Raw genomic sequence first — 23,781 nt, 5'->3', positions numbered from 1 at the left:
GAAAATATTGCTGATGCACAACGGGACTAGCATTTTGAAAAGGTGTCATATTTTTTGACGTTAATTGACTAAACTGACGTATGGTCCGCCACTTCAAAGTCAAAGTCAAAGTCTGCTTTATTGTCAATTTCTTCACATGTCAAGACATACAAAGAGATCGAAATTACGTTTCCCACTATCCCACGGTGGAGACAAGACATTTTACCAATTAGGTCCACAGACAAAAACATAACATTCAATTAAACAATATAAAAAAAAGTAAATAAGAAGGCACATACAGTAAAGAAATAAGAGCAGCAAAAAAATGGGTTGAAATTGTGCAATTGTGCATACAGTAGACAGTCAATATAATAATAGTGCAAAAGTCAGGCCAATAAATGGCTGAGGTAGTTCTGTTTGACCTAAGTATGCAAGTGGCATAGTGGTGCAAGTTATGTAAGAGCAGCAGAAGTGTGTTCAGAAGTGTTTTCAGGACACAGGACAACAACAACAAGTTGCAAAGTGTGCAAGTGTACAAGTGGAGTAGTGCAAGTGGAGTAGTGCAAGGCAGCCATTGTGGGTCCAAAAGTCCAGGATGTTATGTGGCTGAGGGTGGAGGGGGGAGAGGGGGGAGATTGTTCAGCATCCTAACAGCCTGGTGTATGAAGCTGTTGGTGAGTCTGGTGGTGCGGGAGCGCAGGCTTCTGTACCTCTTCCCAGAGGGCAGTGGATCGAACAAATTGTGAGCGGGGTGACTTGCATCACTCACAATTGTGGTCACTTCTATGGGTGAGGTGGGTGGTGTAAATGTCCTTCAGGGAGGGGAGTGAAGCACCCATAATCCTTCCAGCTGTGTTCACTATGCGCTGCAGGGCTTTCCTGTTGTATTCAGTGCAGCTTCCGCCCCACACAGCGATACAGCTGGAGATGATTCTCTCAATGGTGCCTCGGTAGAATGTGGTCATGATGGCTGGTGGAGCACTTGCTCGCCTGAATTTCCTTAAAGAAGTACAGGCTGAGCTTGAGCTCTTCGCCAGTGATGCAGTGTTGGTGGTCCAGGAGAGGTCTTCACTGATGTGCACCCCAGGAATTTGGTGCTGCTCACTCTCTCCACCACAGCAATCACGATGGTCAGTGGCAGGTGTTGGGTGTGACCTCTCCGGAAGTCAACAACAATCTCCTTGGTCTTGCTGACGTTCAGCAGGAGGTTGTTGTCCCTGCACCATGTGGTCAGAAGGTCGACCTCCATCCTGTATTGAGTCTCGTCGCCCTTGGTGATGAGACCCACCAGAGTTGTGTCGTCAGCAAATTTCACAATGTGGTTGTTGCTGTAGGTTGCAGTGCAGTCATGCGTCAGCAGGGTGAAGAGCAGCGGACTGAGCACGCAGCCTTGGGGGGCCCCCGTGCTCAGTGTGATGCTGCTTGAGATATTGTTGCCAACACGTACTACTTGAGGCCACTGACAGAGGAAGTCCAGTAGCCAGTTGCAGAGGTAGGTAGTGAGCCCCAGTTTGTCAAGTTTGCAGATGAGTTGTTGTGGTATTATGGTGTTGAATGCAGAACTGAAGTCTATAAACAGCAATCTCACATATGAGTCTCTTTTTTCCAGGTGGGTGAGGGCTGGGTGGAGGGCAGAGCAGATTGCATCCATGTTTGGTGGAGGGCAGAGCAGATTGCTTAATATGTTTGTGTGGGAACTCAAATTTGAAACATGGTCCACATGCAAAAAAGCCTGTTGATGAAGACAGCATTTGGTACAATCTACTCACATCTGTATTGAATGTCCTGTACCTCAACGGTTTGGTGGACCTTTACACCCCTTATAAGTAATTTAACTTAAGGGACAGAATGCAAAAGTAAATAACAATAGAAAACCAATATGTGTAGTCTTTGAGCCTGAGTGGTTGGTTAATACTATCTGATGGGTAAACAAACTAACAAACATGCCCAAATCAAGTTAATCTTTCTCTGTGTTACCTAATCTCAATCAATAGTCTATCCATCTGTTGGAATTGTAGTCAGTTATTTGATCTATTTTTTTACATGAAGACTAGATTGACTTTTAAAGTTCATTGCTTTGTGTCTGTCACCAAGTCCACTTGGAGGTAGAGCTGGCCGGGTGGCCATAAACAGTTTCTGTGTTTCAGTGACATTTATCAAGGAAGTGGCTTGTGGACTGTCACCCACTGCCTACTCATGGGGAATTCATAAATCACCTGCAGTGTCACTTCAGCCTGTAGCTGTGCAGCTCTGAATCTTGAATGAAATAGCAAGGGCTAAAAAAGTTGAACTTTACAGAAATATCACATCCTGACAGACACAACCAGGGGCGTTTATTAATCTGTTACTTAGTGATTATCTTGTCCAAGGAAGGCTGCAAAGTTTCACCTGCTGTATCGACTCTGAAAGAGCACATGTCGACCTTGCGGAATTGTAAGCTCACAGCGCTTGTCAGTTTGATGACATTCGGTCAGCGAATGTCTTGCAAGTCGCCAGCCAGTCTCCACATCAGCCAGTGGAGACCATTGCTGTACGTCATTCAGTGTGCCAGGGTGAGTTAGTCTTCACCATTTGAGCCAAACATTCTCTGGTGTGCTGTTGACAAAGGCTAAGGTTGACTGTTGACTGCCCTGTGCCTGTGTACGTCTGCATGTGTAGCATCTCCCTTAGTCACTGACCCTGGCAGTAACATATTTGGCAGTAACACCTAGTACAAACACACACACACACACACACACACACACACACACACACACACACACACACACACACACACACAGACACACACCTTTTCCTATCCCCACTAAATTCCCAGCAGATTGCACAGGTTAATCAAATGGCAGGAAGAGTCCAGGGAGAAGGGGAAAGGAGGAGAAATGGCAGCGGGGGCAAGCTGCTGATAGTTCCCCTCAGGGAGCAAAGAATAATACATTGTCAAAAAGTGTGACATTTCATATTGAATTTTCCTGAAGGCTTGGGTGTGTGTGTATGTGTGTATTTTAAAGGAACATGCTGACTTTTTGGGACTTATTCCCCATATTTACTCACAAGACGATTTGGGGCTTATTCCCCATATTTCCCAGATAAGTTGATACATACCCTTCTAGTTACCTGGCCTGCCTGACGCACCCACCGCTAGCCTAGCTTAGCACAGGTGCCTCGAAGTGTCCGGCTTCAACAGCCTACACCTCCCAACAGTGACAAAATAATTCCAACATGTTCCTATTTCCATGATATGAAATGAATAGTTACAACGTGTACAAATAAGAATGTCAAATGAGACACAGCCATTTTGTAAGCTTATACATCCTTTAAACACAGACCAGGTGTGTGTGTGTGTGTGTGTGTGTGTGACAGAGAGTTCGAGGGAGTTATGTGGTTTGAAGGTGGATGATGTCTCTGAAAGCTGATAACAGAGAAGGTGGAGTGGTAAAAGTGACAGGTGGCTGATGACTGACTGGCTAGGAGCCCCACATCACATCAACACACACATTTCTCATTTCCCCGTTTTTCCACCACTGTGAACATCAGAACGTTCCCCTTGACTGAGGCCTTATTTCATCCCACCTCCTTATCATGTCTCTCCAAAGATCACATTTGCCATGAAAGAACCTGCTGCTTCCTGGTGCTCCTTATTGCACCATATTTGCACCCTATTATACGGCTCTTCACAATGCTAGTAGAACTCTTTTTGAATGGGATTTCCCAACGTTTTACGGTCAAATATATTCATGTAATTACCACTGCTGAAACATATAATGACCGCTGTCAATGGGAACGGGTTTTGTGCTTCTGATTCACGTCTTTCATATGACTCCGCAAGTAGTGTGGTCACTTCTTGCTAATGCGTCAGGACCCGGTTCCCCCGTCTGGACTTATTTTCCCGATAATGAACGGCGTTCCATACATTATCCCTTACGCATTTCATAGATCTATCTGATCCATATTTTACTACATAAGCACACTATTCTGCAATGCGTTTCCTGTTAAACGTGTCAAACTGCTGGACAGCAGCTGCATGTGCTGTCAGAGCCCTAATGGAGCTGTCATCTCATCACGCAGGCCACAGCCACAGCTGTTAGTGAGCTTTTCAGGTAGGCACGCACGTCCCTCTGGCTCCTCTGCTTCTATTGTTTTAAACATAGACTGTATATATAGAACTGGACAGTGTGCCGTCTGTTAAGAGTGATGCGAGCGCTAGTCCAGAGCCCCCTGGTGGCTGATTGCAGTACAATGTGTAACTCCGCCCATCCCCATGTATTTCAATGGGCAAGTAGCCAACTTTCCGTGTCACTTTTCTCACCTAAAACTATTTTTGCATCTACAACATTTTATTCGAAAAAATAGTATTTTTCTTTTCTTGCTGAATTATTTTTTTTTTGTTATTTTTGTTAACGCTGGCACATTAACATAACAGGTTGATACATTGCTTTATCACATCATAACTGTACTGACTGTCTAGTGTTAGTAATCCCCATGTACAGTCAATGGTTACTCCATATTGAGATGGCATACATTAAGATTGAGATATTTGAAAACAGCAAATACTAATAAAACCGAGTAAATCATGCATCGACTGTTACGGGAGCTGTGTGCTAATCATCACTTAAACGACTACCGTTGACGGTAACGTTAATGTAGCTGCTAACGTTAGCATGTAATTCGCTGTCCGTATTTCTGTTGTTAGCTCATTAGTATTCACCATACTAAATTGTCACAGTCTATAATCAACATAATAAGCCCTCTTAGACGTATTTAAGAACAACAATAGACAAAAAAACGTTTCAGTTGATACGCAACACTTACCAGACAAGAACAAACCGAAGATTGTTATTTGTACTGTTTAGCTAACTCACAGCCGCAAAATTCATCCAGCCAGCTAGCCTTCGGTGCCGAGTCGACCTCATTATCGACCTGCGTTGTGGAAATTAGAAGGGGGTGGGTTTCACTCGACAAGGGGCGTGTTTAACTCGCTGAGTGGGTGTGCCTGACCGCGACTCCTCTTCACTGCGCATGCTTCAACTTCTGCTGCGCAGCCGCACTTCAAATTGGTTGCAGATTTTCCAAGATGGTGTCGCCTCGGTGGCTTCAATTCCATAGAACACTGCTCAATGCAACCACACTGTCCAGTTCTATATATACAGTCTATGGTTTTAAATGAGATCACCAAAGTGGGGGGGTGTCATCCTGACAGCTCCATTTTACACCCTTCTCTCCTCTCCTCATGCCTGTTGCAGTATTAATAAAGATCCATGTGTAGGTTGAGGAGGGGATGTGTGTGTGTGTGTGTGTGTGTGTGTGTGTTGGGGGCTCGAATTGGAAATGGGGGAGAGAGAGGTGGTGAGCAGAAGTTACATCATGCTCCCCCTCCCCCGCACTTTTCATATCTTGTGCCCCGTATCCAACCCCAGGGGTATCACAGATTCTCGCTCCCCCTGTGTTGCTGTGTAATGAGACCATTCCCAACCCCAGTGTGATCTCTAATGGCACCACTGCGGCTGTAGAAACAGCTACCAGAAATGGAACATTCCCTCTTTATCACAGCATCACTTTCTTCCTCTCCCTTCCTCTTCCTCACACTCACACTTAAATACAGAAGTCGTTTGTTGTTGTTGTTGTTGTTGTTGTTGTAGTTGTTGTTGTTGTTGTTGTTGTTGTAGTTGTTGTTGTTGTAGTTGTTGTTGTTGTAGTTGTTGTTGTTGTTGTTGTTGTTGTTGTAGTTGTTGTAGTTGTTGTTGTAGTTGTTGTTGTTGTTGTTGTAGTTGTATAGTTGGGATGGGGTTACACGATAGTATGACAACCGTGGAGAGGTGGGTGTTGGTAGTGGGCGCATGCTGGTCTTTCTTTGAGCCAGTTGTTTCTGGAGCAGAGGGGCGAGTCGATCAATGTGTTTTTAAGTGATTAATGATTCTTCGGGGCCACCCGTTGTTTCCTAATTGGATTGCTTTATCAGCATGTCCAGTCAAGATGAGGCCGAGCTAGCTTCGCCCACCCTCAAGGCCTACCGCTGAATAGCCCTTTGACTGCACAGCAAAAATCCATTAGTTTAATAAACAGAGGCCTTGAATTGTGTGTGTGTGTGTGTTTGTGTGTGTACTTGAGACAAGCATGAAAAGCATGAACATTCAATTTGCATGTTTAACCGTGTTTATTGGTGTGTGTGTGTGTGTGTGTGTGTGCGCACGTCATGACAGAATAGTAGACCTCATAGTGAAAGACATATCAAACCATTTTCCACCCTGGAGTGATATTGTGAAGACTTGGTGCATGCTACTGGTCCATGGGTTTGCATATGTATTGTACTGCATTCTTAATATTTGTTTCCCTGTACCATTTCCTTCATGTGGACATAAATAAATGGTTAATATGTGTGTGTGTGTGTGTGTATGTATTTAAGATGTATGAATATGCTTGTCCACATGTCATTGGACTTGTATAATCCCCAAAACAGAAGCGATCCCCATTAAAATTCCTCTTTTTTTTAAAGTGACACTCACAGCACAGCCTTCATGTCAATTGACACTTGACTTGTCACGTTTACGTTTGTCCTTCATAACAACCAAATTCGACCAAGTGCTTTCAGCTTCTCCACCGTACCCAAAGTAACAGGAATTGCAATCCACCTCTGTGCATTCAGCTCTATCCTCCACTGGAGTCAATACATAATGACTCTAGAAGGGTCCATGTAAGAGAGCTATAATGATTGGAGTCCAGTTCTGAATTAGGCTTCTAGCTTTTCTTCGTTCGGCTGCAAGCTAAATTAATTCATTGCTCTCTTAAACCCCCTCTGCGATACTCTCCTGAAAGGATTAATGTGACACAGTTGAGTTTAATCAGAAGGCTGTTCCACAATTACCTTGCTGGGCTGGCCGGTCTCCCCTTTCCTTCTTTCCCCCACATGGGTCTATGGAAAGAAATGGTCTGTAACTTACGTAATGTTGGATGATGCTAGATGAGTCTGTATGTGGGGCGCCACTTGGCACGCACATAATGTTTGTGACCGCACGTGACAGTGTTAATACATTCTCCAGCAAATGAATATTGCATGCACCTCATGATACTGTCATGTTTATAATTGCCTCACATTGTCACGACGACTAAGATTACAGTGACTCCAGCATCTCTGTTGTTCCTCCTACACCACCTCATTGGCCTTAGTAGAACTATTCTCATATGTGGATTGGGTTGTCCTTAGATGAACTGCAGTTGGTCATAACCACTCCTTTGAGGATAGGATCTCCATGTTGTAATTGGAATGGAATGAAATGGAAGTGATTTATGATCACAGTTGATGCTAAATAAACACTAGCAGGGGCTGCTGCATTAACAGTTTGTTGTATTGTTGTCGGTTCAGTTTTTTTTTGTAGTTCATTCCCTCACTTTTACCTGAACTAGATCAGTGTTATCATTAAGAGTTTTGGTGTTCATCAGCACTTTTTAAATTGGACTGGGACAGCAAGCACAAGGGAGGGAACTGAAATGGAACCGACTAAACTGTAGAGATGCCTCCCCCCCATCCCCCAGCTTGTTTATGTGTATTTCTGTACTTAATGTGCTGAGGCCCAGAAACCAATAGAGAATGCTTTGGGCATCTCCTGACTCTGCTTATATGACCAATAAACAGGAGGAGATACTAGCCTGGGGGAAAGGAGTGTGAGCTCTCCTCCTCCTGCTCCTCTTCTTCCTCCTCCTTCTGCTCTCTAACTCATCCTGCTCCTCTTCTTCCTCCTCCTTCTGCTCTCTAACTCCTCCTGCTCCTCTTCCTCCTCCTCTTCCTCCTCCTCTTCCTCCCCCTTCTGCTTAGTTTCCCTCTGGTAGATAATCTCACAGCTCTGTGTAAGTGAGAATACTGATGTCATTAAAGAGCACTTGGGAATGGGCACTTGGGAATGGGCACTTCTTCAAGCCGAGCACCCAGATGAGATTAAAGTGCCAGTCTGACCGCGTAGCATCTTGCAGCAGCACAGATACAATAGCTTTGCAATAGCAGTACATTGGTTGTGGTGGTTCAGCACTGATTCCTTGGCTCACTGCCCAGTCTCCAGTACAGTAGTGAGTCATCCACTGGTTTTACCTCAAGGCAGAAATCGACAATCTTACTATTGTGGTGTTATTTGTTTTTGTTACTTACAGTAGACATTTTAACACGTTTGTCAAATTGTAGATACATTTACAGGATACAAATAACTCCATTTGGCTAAATGGTACAAAATATGACCGCTGCTCAGTCTTGCACATTCTCTCCACAAAAAATAAATCACGCTTGTCAATTTGTCTCCATCTCCTATTCCAGCCCCTACTCAACAACAACTTTTGTGTATGTAAATGAGGGGTTTATAGTGTGTGTTTGTTTTTGTGTGTGTGCTACTCTGTGTGTGTGTGTGTGTGTGTGTGTGTTTGTTCGCTTGTGAGTGTGTTCGCTTGTGTATGTGGGGTAAATGAGTGTGTTTGCCTGTGTATGTGTGTGCGTGTGTGTGTTTGTGTGTGTGTGCATGCGTGTTTGTGTGTGTGTGTATGTTTGTATGTGCGTGTGCCTGCTTGCCTGCATGTGTGTGTGTTTATGTGTGTGTGTTGTTTATGTGTATGTGTTTAGGTGTGAGAGCGTTTGTGTGTGTGTGCATGTGCATGTGTACTGCGTGTGCCTGTGTCTTTAGTGTGTGTGTGTGTGTGTGTATGTGTGTGCGTTCGTGCGTGTGTGTGTGCCTGTGTGTGCCTGTGTGTGTGTGTGTGTGTGTGTGTGTGTGTGTGTGTGTGTGTGTAGGTGATATGGCCCCCATGAACGGAATTCAACAAAACTTGGCATGCATTCAGAGGGTGTCATAATGATCCAATGATCCTACTCTTCAAACTTCAGCCAGAGATACCTGTGATTGCAATGACTTGTTTTTGCTTTTTAGAGACTCAGCTGTGTTCTAACACAGCTACCCTACCACCTAGGGTCTTACATGCATGTTGTTAACTTCTGATAACTTTGCCTGTGTAACAAATTTTCATTTTCAAATCTCCATGATTAACCCCAGGGATCAAGCTAAAATTTTCCGTAAAAGCCCACTTCATGCCCACTAAGTTTCATGCACCCGTGTTTCAAGGGCCCCAGGGCCCGCATCAACCTAGCCCATAACTAGCCTGGATGCCAGCCGGACTTAGCTCCGCCCACAACATTTGAGGTCGGGAAGTCTGGCCTGGACTTGTTCCATTGTGGAGCATCTATGCTCGAACTAGAGCTGTTTGGACCAATCAAATTCGGCTTTACGATGATGGACAGGTAAGCAATAGTGCCTCGTCTATCACGTCATCTGAGCACGCTTAGGTTGATTTTGTTTGCAACAACATCGCTGTGGCTAGAAGCTAGATAGATGGCTTCTAAGACCCCATATGGAAAAATGCAAATTTGGAAAATTATTTCCATGAGGTTTTATCACTGAAAACGATTATTTCTGAAAACTTCGGCCGAAGTTGATAGGTGGGAAAACTCCGGTTTCACTTTCATCAAGTGAAAACAGCTTGTTTGCATTGTTACATGTTTCCTCGTTTGTTTGAAATCTCTGTTCTTTTCAATTCTTAAATAACCAGAAACAAACCTTGCAAATAAGTAGCAAATAATCTAGCAATATCCTGCTACGTAATTTGTTGTCTTAGATTTCGTTATCTTAAAAAAGACCAGAAATGTTAAGGCATTTGTGGATAAGAAGGATGGTTAGTGTGTTCTTCCTACAGCTCACGGTAAGCTGTTTTGTTGCTCTACTTGGTTAAGTCTATCCAATTTAGTGCAGAGGTATTCCCCCCTGTATCGGTTGAAACACGACCCATAGTTACGTCCCAATGGAGACATATAAGTCCCATGTTCTGACTAGAATCTGAGTATGACAACATCAGGCTAGCCCATAGGGGTTATGCAGTATAGGAGATGGAGTCAAACTGACAATCGTGATTCATTTTTGTGCAGAGAATGTGCAGGACTGGGTGGGGGTCATATTTTGTACCGCTCTGCTTTACATCTAGTTTATATGGTGGTGCACAAGATCTGTATTTACAGACAGAAATGTGCAGTCATATGTTGCATAAGTTATGTGTTTGAATATTCATTTTTCTGACGCTCGATTTTTGAAGGGTGAAGGTATTTTTGAAGGAAGACAAGCCAAAAGTGGGTGTGTGCGTAGACACTTGAATGATTGCACGGTTGAATAGCTTCTAATGAGACTCAGATTGCCATTGTTCGAGAGGAAATCATCTATGCATTATCCTTCATTATTTCAGCTTCTGCCTCCTGGCAGGTCGGTCCAGCTCATCAGTGCCCAGAATATCTTTTGCCCGTTTGCTTTTCAGCACACTCCGCCCATGCTGGAAAGACTATCGAAGTCTGCCGGAGACTCGCTCTTGCTCCTAATGCAGATTCAAGTGTTCATCATTCCAGACCATCCGTGGCTAGCGCAGACTCAGCCCTGACATTCCAAGAGCACTTTTGCATTTTTGCATGTGGAATCCCGGGCCAGGTCTTTTCTGTTTCATATCACGTCTCCCCATGCACTTGATGCACCTCAGCACCCACACACACTTGCAGACACACACACACACACACACACACACTTGCAGACACACACACACACACACACACACACTTGCAGACACACACACACTCACACTCACACACACACACACACACACACACACACACACACACACACACATACAAACACAGCCAAGGCCCATCGGATTTGGAGGAAGTGGCTGCTGCCAATGCACTCGGTACTGAAGCAGAAATTCCAGTCTTAGACCCTGGCTCGCTCGCTTCATCAGACACAGTCTCTTTCTCTCTGTCTGTCTTTGTCTTTCTCTCTCTCTCTCTGTCTGTCTGTCTCTTTCTCTATGTCTCTCTCTGTCTTTGTCTCTTTCTCTCTCTTAGTGTGTATGTATGTGTGTGTGTGTGTGTGTGTGTGTGTGTGTGTGTGTGTGTGTGTGTGTGTGTAGAGCATCATGCACCGTCAACAATACTGAGGCGGTGGACTCGTCTGCTGTAGGGGAGAGTCAGCACTCTTTTGTCTTTTGTGCACTGCTGACTCATGTGTCTGACATCATCGATCCTGAAGTTTCAGGTCAACGACTCAGGTTCTATCCCCCCTCCCCGAAGATGACCTGTGGCTTTCTACTGCTGCTCTCTGCTGCAGAGACAACACGCAGATGACGTACAAACTGTTGTTTGTTTAGACTTTGTTGACCTGTAGGATTTGTTTCCCTTATTCATTGCGGTATTCTCTACCCAGTGTCCTCTCCGTTCATTTAACTTAATTAATTTTCTTTTGAAAATAGAAAACCAGACACTCATTGTTTGTTGTTTGTTGACCCTTTTTGTTATTGCTTTTCTTGGGAGCTTGGAGTTTTCTTAAGATTGACTCGCTGTTTTGTCAGTGCCTGGTCTGTCCAAACATTTCTCGGAGCCTCTGAAACAGCTGCCTCTCATATATTACTCAATCTCTCACTCACTCATTCATTCACTCTCTTTCTCTCTCTCTCACTCACTCACTCATTTACTTACTCACTTATTCACTCACTCTCTCATTCATTCTCATAACTCACTCACCTATTCACTCTTATTCACTCTCTCACACACACACACACACAGTTTGGTTGCCCCCCTTCTCCCTGTCATTTGTCTGGTGTATTGTGTTCTCACTTGGCTACCTGTGAGCATCACGTTGGCACCGGGCAGATAGAGTGGGGGTCCAGAGCGTTGATTGAGCCGCCACGGCCTCCGCTGGAGAGACCCAGCCACGGCCTCCGCTGGAGAGACCTAGCCACGGCCTCCGCTGGAGAGACCCAGCTGCGGGCATTCAGAAGTGTCTGTGGCAAGCCACCAGAGTGTTTAGTGTGGATGTACAAAGGTAGCCCACAGCTCCGACCTGATCTGTGGTTAAAACAGACACACGCGCACACGCAGAGGCATTCATAATTATCCACTGTTGTGAGTCCAGGTCTTGGAGCGTGTGTCCTTGCTGAATGAGATAGGATTGCGCTGAACGTCCTCGTGTGCCCAGTTCTTCTCAAGCTGGACAGAAACAAGTCCAGTCCTCAGAGAAATGCAGGGATAGGAGCAGGCTCCAATCAGTCTCTTTTTAGGACCCAACTAATTACATAACTAATCAAAAGACAGAAGAAAAAGACCACACTTTGCATGAGTTAATAGTTTTAACACAGAGCTCACAACACACAAAGAAATGCGCGCACACGCACCACACATAAACAAACACACACACACACACACACAGACACACCCACACCCATCCACACACATGCCCCTGCACACACCCACATACACGCGCTTGCCACAAATTGAAATTGTGTGTTGAGTGTACAGAGAGCAAACAGACATGACGTCTGAAGGACACTGAGTGGAGTTAGAGGTTACAGGTCAAAGTTCCGCCGGTTAGGTTCCTGCTTTGTTTAAACGTGGGCCCCACTACAGCCTCAGGGTAAAAGCATGATCACCTAAGGCCCCTCCGTGTGTCTCTCATGGCTCCTCCCAGGTCCGCTTGCTAAGGGTAGCTTGACTGTGACCTTCTGTGAGTGTTTGAGGTCATTACCTTCTGCAGTGCGACCTATAGGGTAATGACAGTGGAGAGAGAGAGAGAACAGTCATTTTCTCCACTGCTGAATGAGAGTGTTAAATTCTGCCCAATATGTTTGCCTATCTTCAAGTCCTGGCAGAAAGCTGGGAGGAGAGCCAATTCAATTCAACTCACGACACTTGTGGTTTTGTATGCCACGGTAATTAGGAAGGCCCTTTCCATCTGATCACCTTTCACTGTGAGAAAAAGAGACGAATAAAATGCTTATTGAAATTGAGTCAGAGTATCTTCTTCAGAAAATGTTGCCCAGAGTGTTATGTTTATCTGTGACTGAAACTTTTTGTTCAAATGTGTTTTCCTACCAGTACAAACTATATAAACACATTGATTGATTGTCAAAAGAAAACCAGTGATGAGCATTCATACAATATACTATGTGCAATTGAAATATTAACCAGTTAGGATCAGACATAGGACAGATGTACTCAGTAAATTACAAAAATTACTACAGTAACTGCAATGTACTTTTACGTGTACCAATATTGGTACATGTCATTAGAAGATGAAATGGGGGTCAAGGTGAAGGCTAATAATGTTACATATAGACCTACTAACATGATGATTAATGTAATAAGGACACTATATATCAAATGGGACCAAAGCGAGTAATACAGAATTTTGACAGAACTCTTCTTCTCATAATCTTTTTGTTAACTGACTCTCTCACTCTTTCACTCTCTCTCTCTCTCTGCTGGGAGGAACCAGGAGTCCAGGTGGAACTTCCTGTTTGCGTTCCTGGCAGTGCCAGCTGTGCTGCAACTGTGTGTGCTGCCCTTCCTGCCCGAGAGCCCTCGCTTCCTACTGATGGAGAGACGCGACGAAGCCAGAGCAGAGAAAGGTAAGGGGGATGTGGTCAAAACAAAAACTCCAGGCACACTCAGGTGTGAGAGACACTGCAGGATTATTCACAACGCTGGTGATTATACATGTCTGTTTCATGGTCGTAATACAAATCACATGGGTCATTCTTAATTGATCATACAATGGTCTTGTCTAAAGCTCACCATACATGCAGACATACAACAATACATGTATACTTCTCGGACATAGCATGTGAAGTCAGGTAATAGATACACTATAGGTCAATACAATGCATACATACTTCAGAATTTTCTTGTCATGGTATGTTCCTCCACAGGATATTCCTAAAATTAGTGCCCAGCCAGAGTACCCCTAACTTGTGACAAAAGGGGTCGCATGACCTTTATTAGAAAGTCGTGACATGGAGAGAGCAAATGACAAAGCAAAGTTGATGCACTGAATAGAATATAAGGAAAAGCACACACATAGTATGGACCCTTTCAACAAGGTAAACACAAACAATGCTTGAACATTCTATTTGATATTCTACTTCCTCTGCATTAAGATAACATATGGAATGTTAAAAAGGAAGTCTTGTGGGGCCAACTATGATGCTGATAATGGAACTCTCCTGAAAGGGTCCATATTGAAAATGCAATGTTAATCACCTCTTTGTATACAATATCCTCAGCCTCATTTTAAACTCACTCTCCTGCACTTACCGAAAGGTACATGGTCATTTAACTTTGTTTAATGAGACAGAAGACCAATTTGCTAATAATGTTTTGGAGTCTTTTATTACTGCCATTCTGTTAGAGAGTTTCCTCTAAAATTACTGAAGAGAAGTCCCAGTTGTGAGCTCTGTTCTCGCATTTTTTGCTGAGTGTTTTTATTTACACTCAGACAGCGTTTTTGCCCTTAGGGCTTCATCATGTCCTTTAGAGAAAAACAAAGCACTCTAAAAAGAGAACCCTGAGTGTGCAGACTTCTTTTCAGTAGTTTTTCTCTCTTGTTCACCCTGTTCTACACTTGGGATGTTGTTCACCCTGTTCTACACCCGGGATGTTGTTCACCCTGTTCTACACCCGGGATGTTGTTCACCCTGTTCTACACCCGGGAGGTTGTTCACCCTGTTCTACACCCGGGATGTTGTTCTACACCCGGGAGGTTGTTCACCCTGTTCTACACCCGGGATGTTGTTCACCCTGTTCTACACCCGGGATGTTGTTCACCCTGTTCTACACCCGGGATGTTGTTCTACACCCGGGATGTTGTTCACCCTGTTCTACACCCGGGATGTTGTTCTACACTTGGGATGTTGTTCACCCTGTTCTACACCCGGGATGTTGTTCACCCTGTTCTACACCCGGGATGTTGTTCTACACTTGGGATGTTGTTCACCCTGTTCTACACCCGGGATGTTGTTCACCCTGTTCTACACCCGGGATGTTGTTCTACACTTGGGATGTTGTTCACCCTGTTCTACACCCGGGATGTTGTTCTACACCCGGGATGTTGTTCACCCTGTTCTACACCCGGGATGTTGTTCTACACCCGGGATGTTGTTCTACACCCGGGATGTTGTTCTACACTTGGGATGTTGTTCTACACCCGGGATGTTGTTCACCCTGTTCTACACCCGGGATGTTGTTCTACACCCGGGATGTTCATGTTGATCTTTTCCTTTTCCCGGCAAACAAGGCAGGACGGCCACCCATGATGTTGTGGTTTTGCGTCAGCTTCTTTCATGTTACAGAATTATGGATTAACGTCTGATTTAATTACTATTCCTAATGATGTTCATATTCATTGTGTTCTGTCACCTCGTCATCTTTGTAATCATCATCATCATCATCATCATCTTCATTGTTTTTATCTTCATCACATCCACTTTTCCTTGCTCCATGGCTAACAGGCCACAAATATCGCCTGGTGAAAGTGCACGTAGCAGCCATGAGCATCGCCTGATGAAAGACGGCTCACAAGAGAGCGTTGAGCATCTTGGCCTCTCACCCTTCTCACTCCCCTTTCTCTGTCCTTTGAAGTGACTTTATGATTCACAGATACCAGGCCCTGAGCACACGCACACACTTCTTTTGTGAAGCAGTCATATTTGTTGAGGAATCCCGAGGGGCTGGGGGCGACGGCTAAAAGCTTTGAGGAGGGGGTTTTGAACTTTATGGATTTGTTTTCAAAGCTTCAGTTAAAAAAGGGCCCTTGATGACAGAATGGGGTTAAGCAGCTAAAGGCAGAAAGACTCTTTTACTGACATTATCTTTTACTGACATCAGATCATGGTGCAGCCATCTCAATTATAACTCTGAATTACACATCAAAAACGCTTTAGGATGGCCACACACACACACACACACATATAATTCTGTTATCAGTCGGTCTTAAGGGGGTTAATGATGGTGTATGGTGACAGATAAGATGCCTGCCTCGTGCCAAGGCATCCAGTAGATGGCATGTCTTTTTCTTCTAAACCATAGCCACGGCATGGTGTTAAAAGAGCAAAACCTATTTCTCTCCGTCAGTCGATCGCCTTTTGCACATGAAAGGTTGCTTTTGTCTTTTTATAGTCTCACTCTACTCATTCATGCACTCTTTGGTCTCAATGACTTAGAATGTTGAAAAGACTGATTAAATTATTTCTGAGACTGGAAGCAAAACATGCGGTTGGATGTAAAGAGAGGAAGGAGCTGAGGGAAATTATTACACCTGATTTACCTTGTTGAAGCAGCATGAAACTACAGAAGGCAAGGGGAAAAAAGATAAGCTGACCGATAAAGACGGAATGTGGTAAAAAAAGAAGTGTCCAACCTAATTTCCGTTACACTTTGTGTAATGCCTTAGAATGTAATATAATTTGCATGGACATTAAAGGACTTAAGGATTAAAGGAGGAGATTTAGCTTAACCCTGATATTCATTTTCAATGTCCTGATGATATCTCTCCAATATCATATGACTATCTTTTTTTGAACAGTCTTCTAAAATTAACAACATAGGTGGAACTTGTACAATCAACCTGAATTTGATCAGTTTTGAGCAAAAGGAATCCATAGCAATATTTAGAATGTTTGATATAACACCATTTAACATAAAAGTTTTACATAGAGCGTGTTTACATGCACTTCAGTATCCCGGTTATTATCGGGATTTTAAAGTATCCCGGTTTTGTGTTTGCACATGTAAACATCATATCCCGAATTCAGAAACCCGGATAAGCCATTATCCCGGTTTTGAGTATCCCGGTTATGCTAGGCGGAGTACTCCGAAAGAAACTGGGATACTGTTCCATGTATACACCTTATCCCGGTTTCTGACTGCAGCTGGCTATATGCGCAGGCGCAGTTTCGGACATAACTAGTGAACAGCTGCAGTAGTAACATTGCAGACGTAAATACAATTTAAAACCATGGCGCCGGCAAAATCGACCTACTTAATGACTGATGCAGAGCCAGATCCGCAACACAGCATTATAGCAGAGCCCGTCTCTGATTATAGTGAAGAAGTGCTAAGGCCACTAAACTCAAAGTGGTCCCATTTTCACAGGTAAATTATCACTACAATTAGGCTAATGACTGTTAAAGGGGAAATCCGGCCATTTATAACCCCAAAATAGTTTTCCTTAGGGTCACCCCGTGTTGGGGGCAGGAAAAAACCCGAAAAAAATTGATTCGACCAGGAGATCAGCCCTGGCTGCCAGCGCTTTGAAATGAGCTATAACGCTAGCTACGGGGGCAAGCAATTTAGCTGCGTTTTGGGCCTCTAAACACACTCAAAAAAACATTCCAAGACCTATGGAACACGAGTTGCTCGTTTAAAGGGACACCAGGCAAGCCTGATGCTTTTTCTCTATGAAACTCCCCCTCGCTAGGTCTGAAGCTCTTTTCCTTTTCTTTGCGTCTTCCGTCAAGGGTTTTCGCTGCTTCTTCGCCAGCTCTGCCATTATACACACGTTTGCAACAATCTCTAGCGTTTCGTTAGCCTGCCTCTGTGCTGTAAACTGATCCTGCTTCGGGTCGGGCGGTAGGATACACCGAACTTGCAAGTGGGATAATCTTCCTAAAGGCAGTAGGGGCGGGCGAGAGAGCCTTCATTCGCCCCGTAATGAGTCATTTAACCATATACCGACTTACGAAGATGATTAATTAACACGAAAACGTTGCCTGGTGTCCCTTTAACTCAAATAGTGCGGAGTAACATTATAAACTTTGTGTTTTTGCGTGGAGTCACTCACCTCAGATTAGGCTACCCCATTGACATATCTAGCCTAGTGCAGAGCCGACGCTCTCACAGCCATAGCCACAGAAACGAAAACTTTTTCTTTGGTGTTTTCATTGTTTGCAAAAAGAAACGATCGAGCAGTGCAGTCGTCATGTCCATTATATCGCCATGAAGCTGTCATGTCCATATTTATGACTATGTAATAGCAATGATTGCTTCAGTTGCCATAAGCTACAGCTATATTAACAGTAAGCTAGTCTCTCCTATTCCTGTGGTATGTACATTGTCAGGAGATTTGAATTCAGGACAGTGGAAGAGTGATTGGTTGTATAAATCCTCTTTCTCAAAATGATACTGCACACGGTAATATTTCTCACGCAACACATCTAACGGAGTTTGCAGATCAAGGTGAAGTGCAACCAGCCACAACTGCAATGTATCTAATTCCTTCAATGGTAGTAGCCGGTGAAAGCTGAACCCATTTTTCTCATTTGGTTTTCACAATTGGGAAAGGCAAACACGAACAATTTCCCCAGTTATATATGCTACACAGGCGTCTTCCTCTTTCAAAACTCTTCTTCAATCTCACTCTGATGAGAGACTTCCAGTCGCCTGCAAACGCTCGTCATTAACACAACTGTACTGAGACAGCGCAATTTTTATTTTCCCTGTAGCAGGTTCAGCTGTCACAGGTTAATGTAATAGGCTAATCTTAATGTCCGAAATAGTCATAACTATGGACATGACGACTGCACTGCTCGATCGTTCACGAGAATAGGAGAGACTAGCTTTAACATGTTAACATCTACACACCTATGGCTACTGAAAAATGTAAGTTTCATTGATCAAATGTTATTTTGAAGTATTAAAAAACGTTGTTGTTTTAGAATTGTCGAACTAAAGGGGCTTTTACGATAGCCTATCTGCTAACATGCAAAGTAACTTTATATGCTAACGCTTGAGACTGTGCCAGTAGACCTTTATTGTTGGTAACCGGGATACAAGTACTGACCATGTAAACGGGAATATGAATATCCAGGTTTCTCTGTGATCATGTAAACACCGTATCCCGAATAAGATCCAAACCGGGAGAAGCATAATGACCGGGATACTGAAGTGCATGTAAACAAGCTCATAGACTAAGCTTATATAATTAAGCATAATAACCGGGATACTGAAGTGCATGTAAACACGCTCATAGACTAAGCTTATATAATTTTCTCATGTCCAACAAACTTGGAGGTTGATGTTTTTGTGCTTGCTACTAGAAAAGTAGGCTGCTATAGAATGGCACTCAAATTTGGACTTCCAACTTGGGAACCCAGGGCAAATCTATCTGCCCTAACCTTTTGGAACCCAGGGCAAATCTATCTGCCCTAACCTTTTGGAACTGAGGCATTTCAAGATGGAAATCCTTGCTGTCAGACAGTATTTAAAAAAGTCTGGAACAATTTGGTCCGCCACAGTTTGATGGTCTTGGTTCGTTCAATTTAAGAAGGCAATTAAGTGGGTTCATTTATGCGTCTGCATAAGGATGAGTCCAGTCTTTTGTATTCTCTTTATGAGTGCTGTTTTATGCTCTTTGCGTTTGACACAAAATTGGTCACAAATGTGCACAATTTGTGCACATTTTATAGTATTTATGGCACTCTATGGTATATACAATTGTGCTCATAAGTTTACATACCCTGTACATACACATGCTATCTTTGGAAATTGATCTTAATGCCTTAATTTAAAAAAATAACCTTTAAAAACACCAATAGTGAGATATGGTGAAGGGTATGTAATGATATGGGGCTTTAAGGAAATACCCCCACATCATCACATAGCCTTCACCATATCTCACAAATTAGATACTTTCCATAAGATCATCTCTCAATGCAAATGAAACCAGCTATTAGGCTAACTGAAATAAAACCATGCCAATCTCTAGGTATTGTGAAGGATATGTGATAATGTGGGGCTATTTTAATTCCAAAGCCCAAGGGGACTTTATCAGGATGCATAGTATCCTGGATCCATGAAATAACTGGCCTTTAAAAATCAAAATCTGCCTGCCTCTATGGGAATTTAACATAGGGGTATGTATACTTATGAGCCTCTGAATTTTAAGGAAGAACATTTATTTATTTACGATACATTATTCATTCACAAAGAAAATTGGTGTCCTTAAAGGTAGGATTTTTTCCTCATTTTTTTTAAATTAAGGCATTAAAATCAATTTCCAAAAGATGATTTTTTATTCCTCTTTTTAGTTAACTTTAGCATGTGTATGTACAGCGTATGTAAACTTATGAACACAACTGTACACACTATATACTCTATGATATATGACCTAAGAAAGACTGTGGACACCTCCTTGTCATTAAGGACATGATTTGTTGTCTAGAAGCACTAAAGTCCAGGCACTCTCACTAGTCCACCTAAGCGTACAGTAGCTGGCTTTTGGTATTCCCCCATGTCTAAGTGGTAACTTTGGTATTCCCCCATGTCTAAGTGGGAACTTTTCAGTTGGTATCCGGAGTGCCTAACCAAAAATCACAACCGCCTTACCAAAAATTACGAGGTGGTTGTTTATCTCATGACTCAATGATTGATCTATGCTATCGCTTAATTTTCATTAAGAGACTGACTTGGCTCATTCTTGCTATTTATGTTAATTTGAGTGTTGATAGGCTAGTGTTATAATATTCACAGCCTTGTTACAACAGCACAGTGATTACTAGAGCATCACAGTCCCGCCCACAGGAGTTTCCGGAAGTAAGAATTCAATGCAATTTCTCCATTGACAATTCGGGTATAAGCCATAAAAACTTAACTGCACATGGTAGACTCAAAACCAGGGAACCGCCACTCTCGGGAAACTTCCGGTTTCTGAACTGGTTGCAGGTCCTTTTCTGGTTCCACATGAGGGCGCTCACGAATAAGTGCAGAATAAATGGAGGCCTATGGAGCTGTACCCCTCAAATCCACTTTTCTCAGGATATAATTTTTTGCCCAGAAATTCGTATGTTGCAGTCGAAAGAGGGGGCAGAGAAAATACAAACCGCTGAGTATTATATTTTTTGAGTCACTTATTTGGTCTAAAAAGCCTTTCAAATGTGTCAATGATGTCATTCATTAGCAGAAAGCTAGTGTGTTGTGGGCAACAACGACCCAACCTGTAAGAAATCGAAAGGACGTGACTACTCGTTCATTCAACTTTTGACCTAGTCTGGGGGCCTATGTGGATTCTGTGGGATTGAAATGTTAATTTTTGAAGAGTGGTTGGACTGTCTTTAGAGGTCATTGAACATGGAGAAAAATTATGTCTCCATTTTTTTAACTTGTTTTAACCCTATTTTTGTGAAATTGTATATTTCACTATAATTAACACCATAAATTTCGCCTAAATCACTGGCTATGTTGAATAAAGTTCACAAAACCGTTATTTTCTTATTTTTAACAGTATGATTGTATGTCAGTATTATGATTGTATGTCAAACAATTAGAGATAAGATCAATAACCAATCAGTTTCACCAAATACACATATTCCATTGCTGAAACCTGAAAGATAGCAAAATCACAGATGAGACCTCAAACAACATTTAATTCATTTACATATACACAACATATTAGATCTCACCTCCACAATTTCCTCATCAAAATCTACAACTAGTCTACTAAACCCTATTTGTACTCACCGTCTTAAGACTGCATTGAGTTAAGCTAGAAATGTGAACCATACAACTTTACAATTACACTGTATCATAGTGTTAATGTGTTGTGTGAAGCTAGACATGTTTCGAATATTTTTGTTACCATGTGTGTTTATTCCTGCCGTTACAAAAACTAGCATATCAGCTAATGTTAGTGATTAGCTCACGTCACAGGCGACATGTAGTCTTTCTCGTTATGTCTTTTCCACAACTGATAGCCGAAGAATCATATAATATACTGTCAAACTCGTAACATGAAAAATTATATTAAAAATTCACAGACAACATATGTTCACATTCATGGCACAATTCAAACGGGACTAGAAAATAATTATTTTCTTACATTCACTTGCATTGACTATTTTTCAATCTAGAGGTCCACTGGGGGTTTAGCGGATGTGCGGGACTTACCAGCTCTATAGACGCCAAAAGTTCATGGGGCACTAACCTCGTTTTGAGATAAATGTCTTTTATTCGCAATGTCTTGGATAAGTACTTCATTACCCACAATCCTGAACAATCCCACAGTGATGCCTCTGATTGGTGGAAAGGCCGTTAAGATCATAGTTTGAAACTTTTACGGTCTTTTACTGCCTATGGCGAAAATCTTAATGTGAAAAAAAACTTTCTAGACGAACATTGGTACTTGTATCAACAATTGTGGTTTATATATCACACGAACTTAGTCAGGGCCAATACGCCATCAAATAGAACACTGTAAATGCTAGTTTGAACACTTAACTTTTCAGGTAGCCGATAGGCTAATCATTAGCCTTTCAGACATTAGAATGTCATTATAATGCTGCTAACATTAGCCTACATGCTGCAACACAGGTATAAAATATATTATGTTTTAGTGACCTGACCTTGTTGTTTCTATGAACATGAATTGTTGTTTATAGGAAACATCAACTTAGTCAAGGCATAAAAAGCCCTGTACATCTCCATTAAGTACCTTTGAACTAGCTAGCTAGCTGATAGCACAAGCTGGATGCTACCACCGGCTACACTGCAGTAAAATGGTTATCAAACCGTCCATGCCCCCGTGAATATTTCACTGTTTCAAGGACGAAATCAAGTGTGTCCAAAGGGGTGAAAACCACTTTAAATCGGGTCTCATTATTGACTGTTGTGTGTCGAGGGTCAGCTTGTGGGTTTTGTAAGGGCCAGCATGAGGGACAAGACCTATCAAACCTACGAAGTTGTGTGGTGAGTTTTGCAGGGAGGTTGGTAATGCTAGTTAACATTAGCTAGGCTACTGTAGCCTTCATACTGGTCCAAGAGCAGACCATGCACCGGTCCATGCATCAGGATGGCAGTCAGATACGAAGCACTGCACAATGTTGCTAACGTTAACGTTAACCACTTTCACACACAGACACACACCCACACGATATAAAATACAAGATGGTAAATATAACATTCAATACCAAAACACTATTATTTACACGATTACTCCTGAAATAACTGCTATTAACTATATAAAAATCACTGTTTGGAGGAAAGGGTTTGCGTGCTGTCGCTGGTTCGAAATGGTTTAAATGGCAAAATAAATCCCGCTGATTTTGCCTATATTATTCATTGAGGCGAGGTGGTTTATGGGATGAGTAGTTCCTTCACTTGGAAATGAAAATATGTACACAGTCTTGTGTAAATGTCAATGTCCAAAATGTCAATTAGGGGTTTGCATGGACGTCACATTCTGGCCGGTAACCATGGCAACCCAGCACGCGCGGCCATATTGGCGATACTCAGTGGATAAAGTACAATGGAGTATTATGCACTTTGGATATCTTACGTGATTGTAGCCGTGTCTAAACAACAGAAAAGCTCATCAAAATGCGTGTAAGATGCAAAGGCATATAGGGCAGGACTTGGACCACAAGAAAAGGCGCGATATTTCAAGAAATTACGGTTTATTGGCAGCGCAGATCCATATGAGTTGGGTGAGGGAGACGAAGTACCAAGTTCAACCACAAGCGCCCCCCTTCCTCTGATAACTTCTTTTATTATTCTCCTTTCTCCCTGGTTTTTTAATAACTTTTGGAAGTCGATACCTACACCAGATGTTTTTCTCAGTCTGACCTATTGGTACAACTTAAAACAGGGCAATAATTAACCATTTTCCTTGACGATCTTAGGGATTTACTTCAGTGCCTAATGCTTTCTAATGAGGCGAGTATCTCCAATATGGCGACGTCCAGATCTGATGACACGCGCAAACCCCTAATCGTAGAAATTAATGGGAAATTTACTTCCGGAAACTAAGCTCTCTCGGAGGAGGGGCGGGACTGTGATGCTCTATGGCAGTGGTTATCAAATGGGGGTACGCGTACCCCTGGGGGTACGTGAAGGCACTCCAGGGGGTACGTGAGATTTTAACCCTTAGAACCCGATTGACACAAACTTTTTTTTCTCTGTTACATTGCTCCGCAACTGTTCAC

At 42.8% G+C, this 23,781-nt stretch overlaps 1 protein-coding gene across 3 annotated transcripts in view; it reads left to right on the top strand.

The window, feature by feature from the left end:
* Positions 1–23,781, top strand: part of slc2a9l2 (solute carrier family 2 member 9, like 2) — a 179,223-nt gene that overhangs the window by 57,962 nt on the left and 97,480 nt on the right. For all 3 annotated transcript variants that reach the window (XM_048231047.1, XM_048231048.1, XM_048231046.1), the window contains exon 7: positions 13,308–13,440. In XM_048231047.1, coding sequence (XP_048087004.1) covers positions 13,308–13,440 — 133 coding nt within the window. The remainder of the gene's footprint in view (positions 1–13,307; positions 13,441–23,781) is intronic.

The sequence above is a fragment of the Alosa alosa genome, chromosome 21 (assembly GCF_017589495.1).
Source record: "Alosa alosa isolate M-15738 ecotype Scorff River chromosome 21, AALO_Geno_1.1, whole genome shotgun sequence".
NCBI classification, from domain to species: domain Eukaryota; kingdom Metazoa; phylum Chordata; class Actinopteri; order Clupeiformes; family Clupeidae; genus Alosa; species Alosa alosa.
Note: the sequence above shows the minus strand (reverse complement) of the source record. Positions and strands in the feature narration are given on the sequence as shown.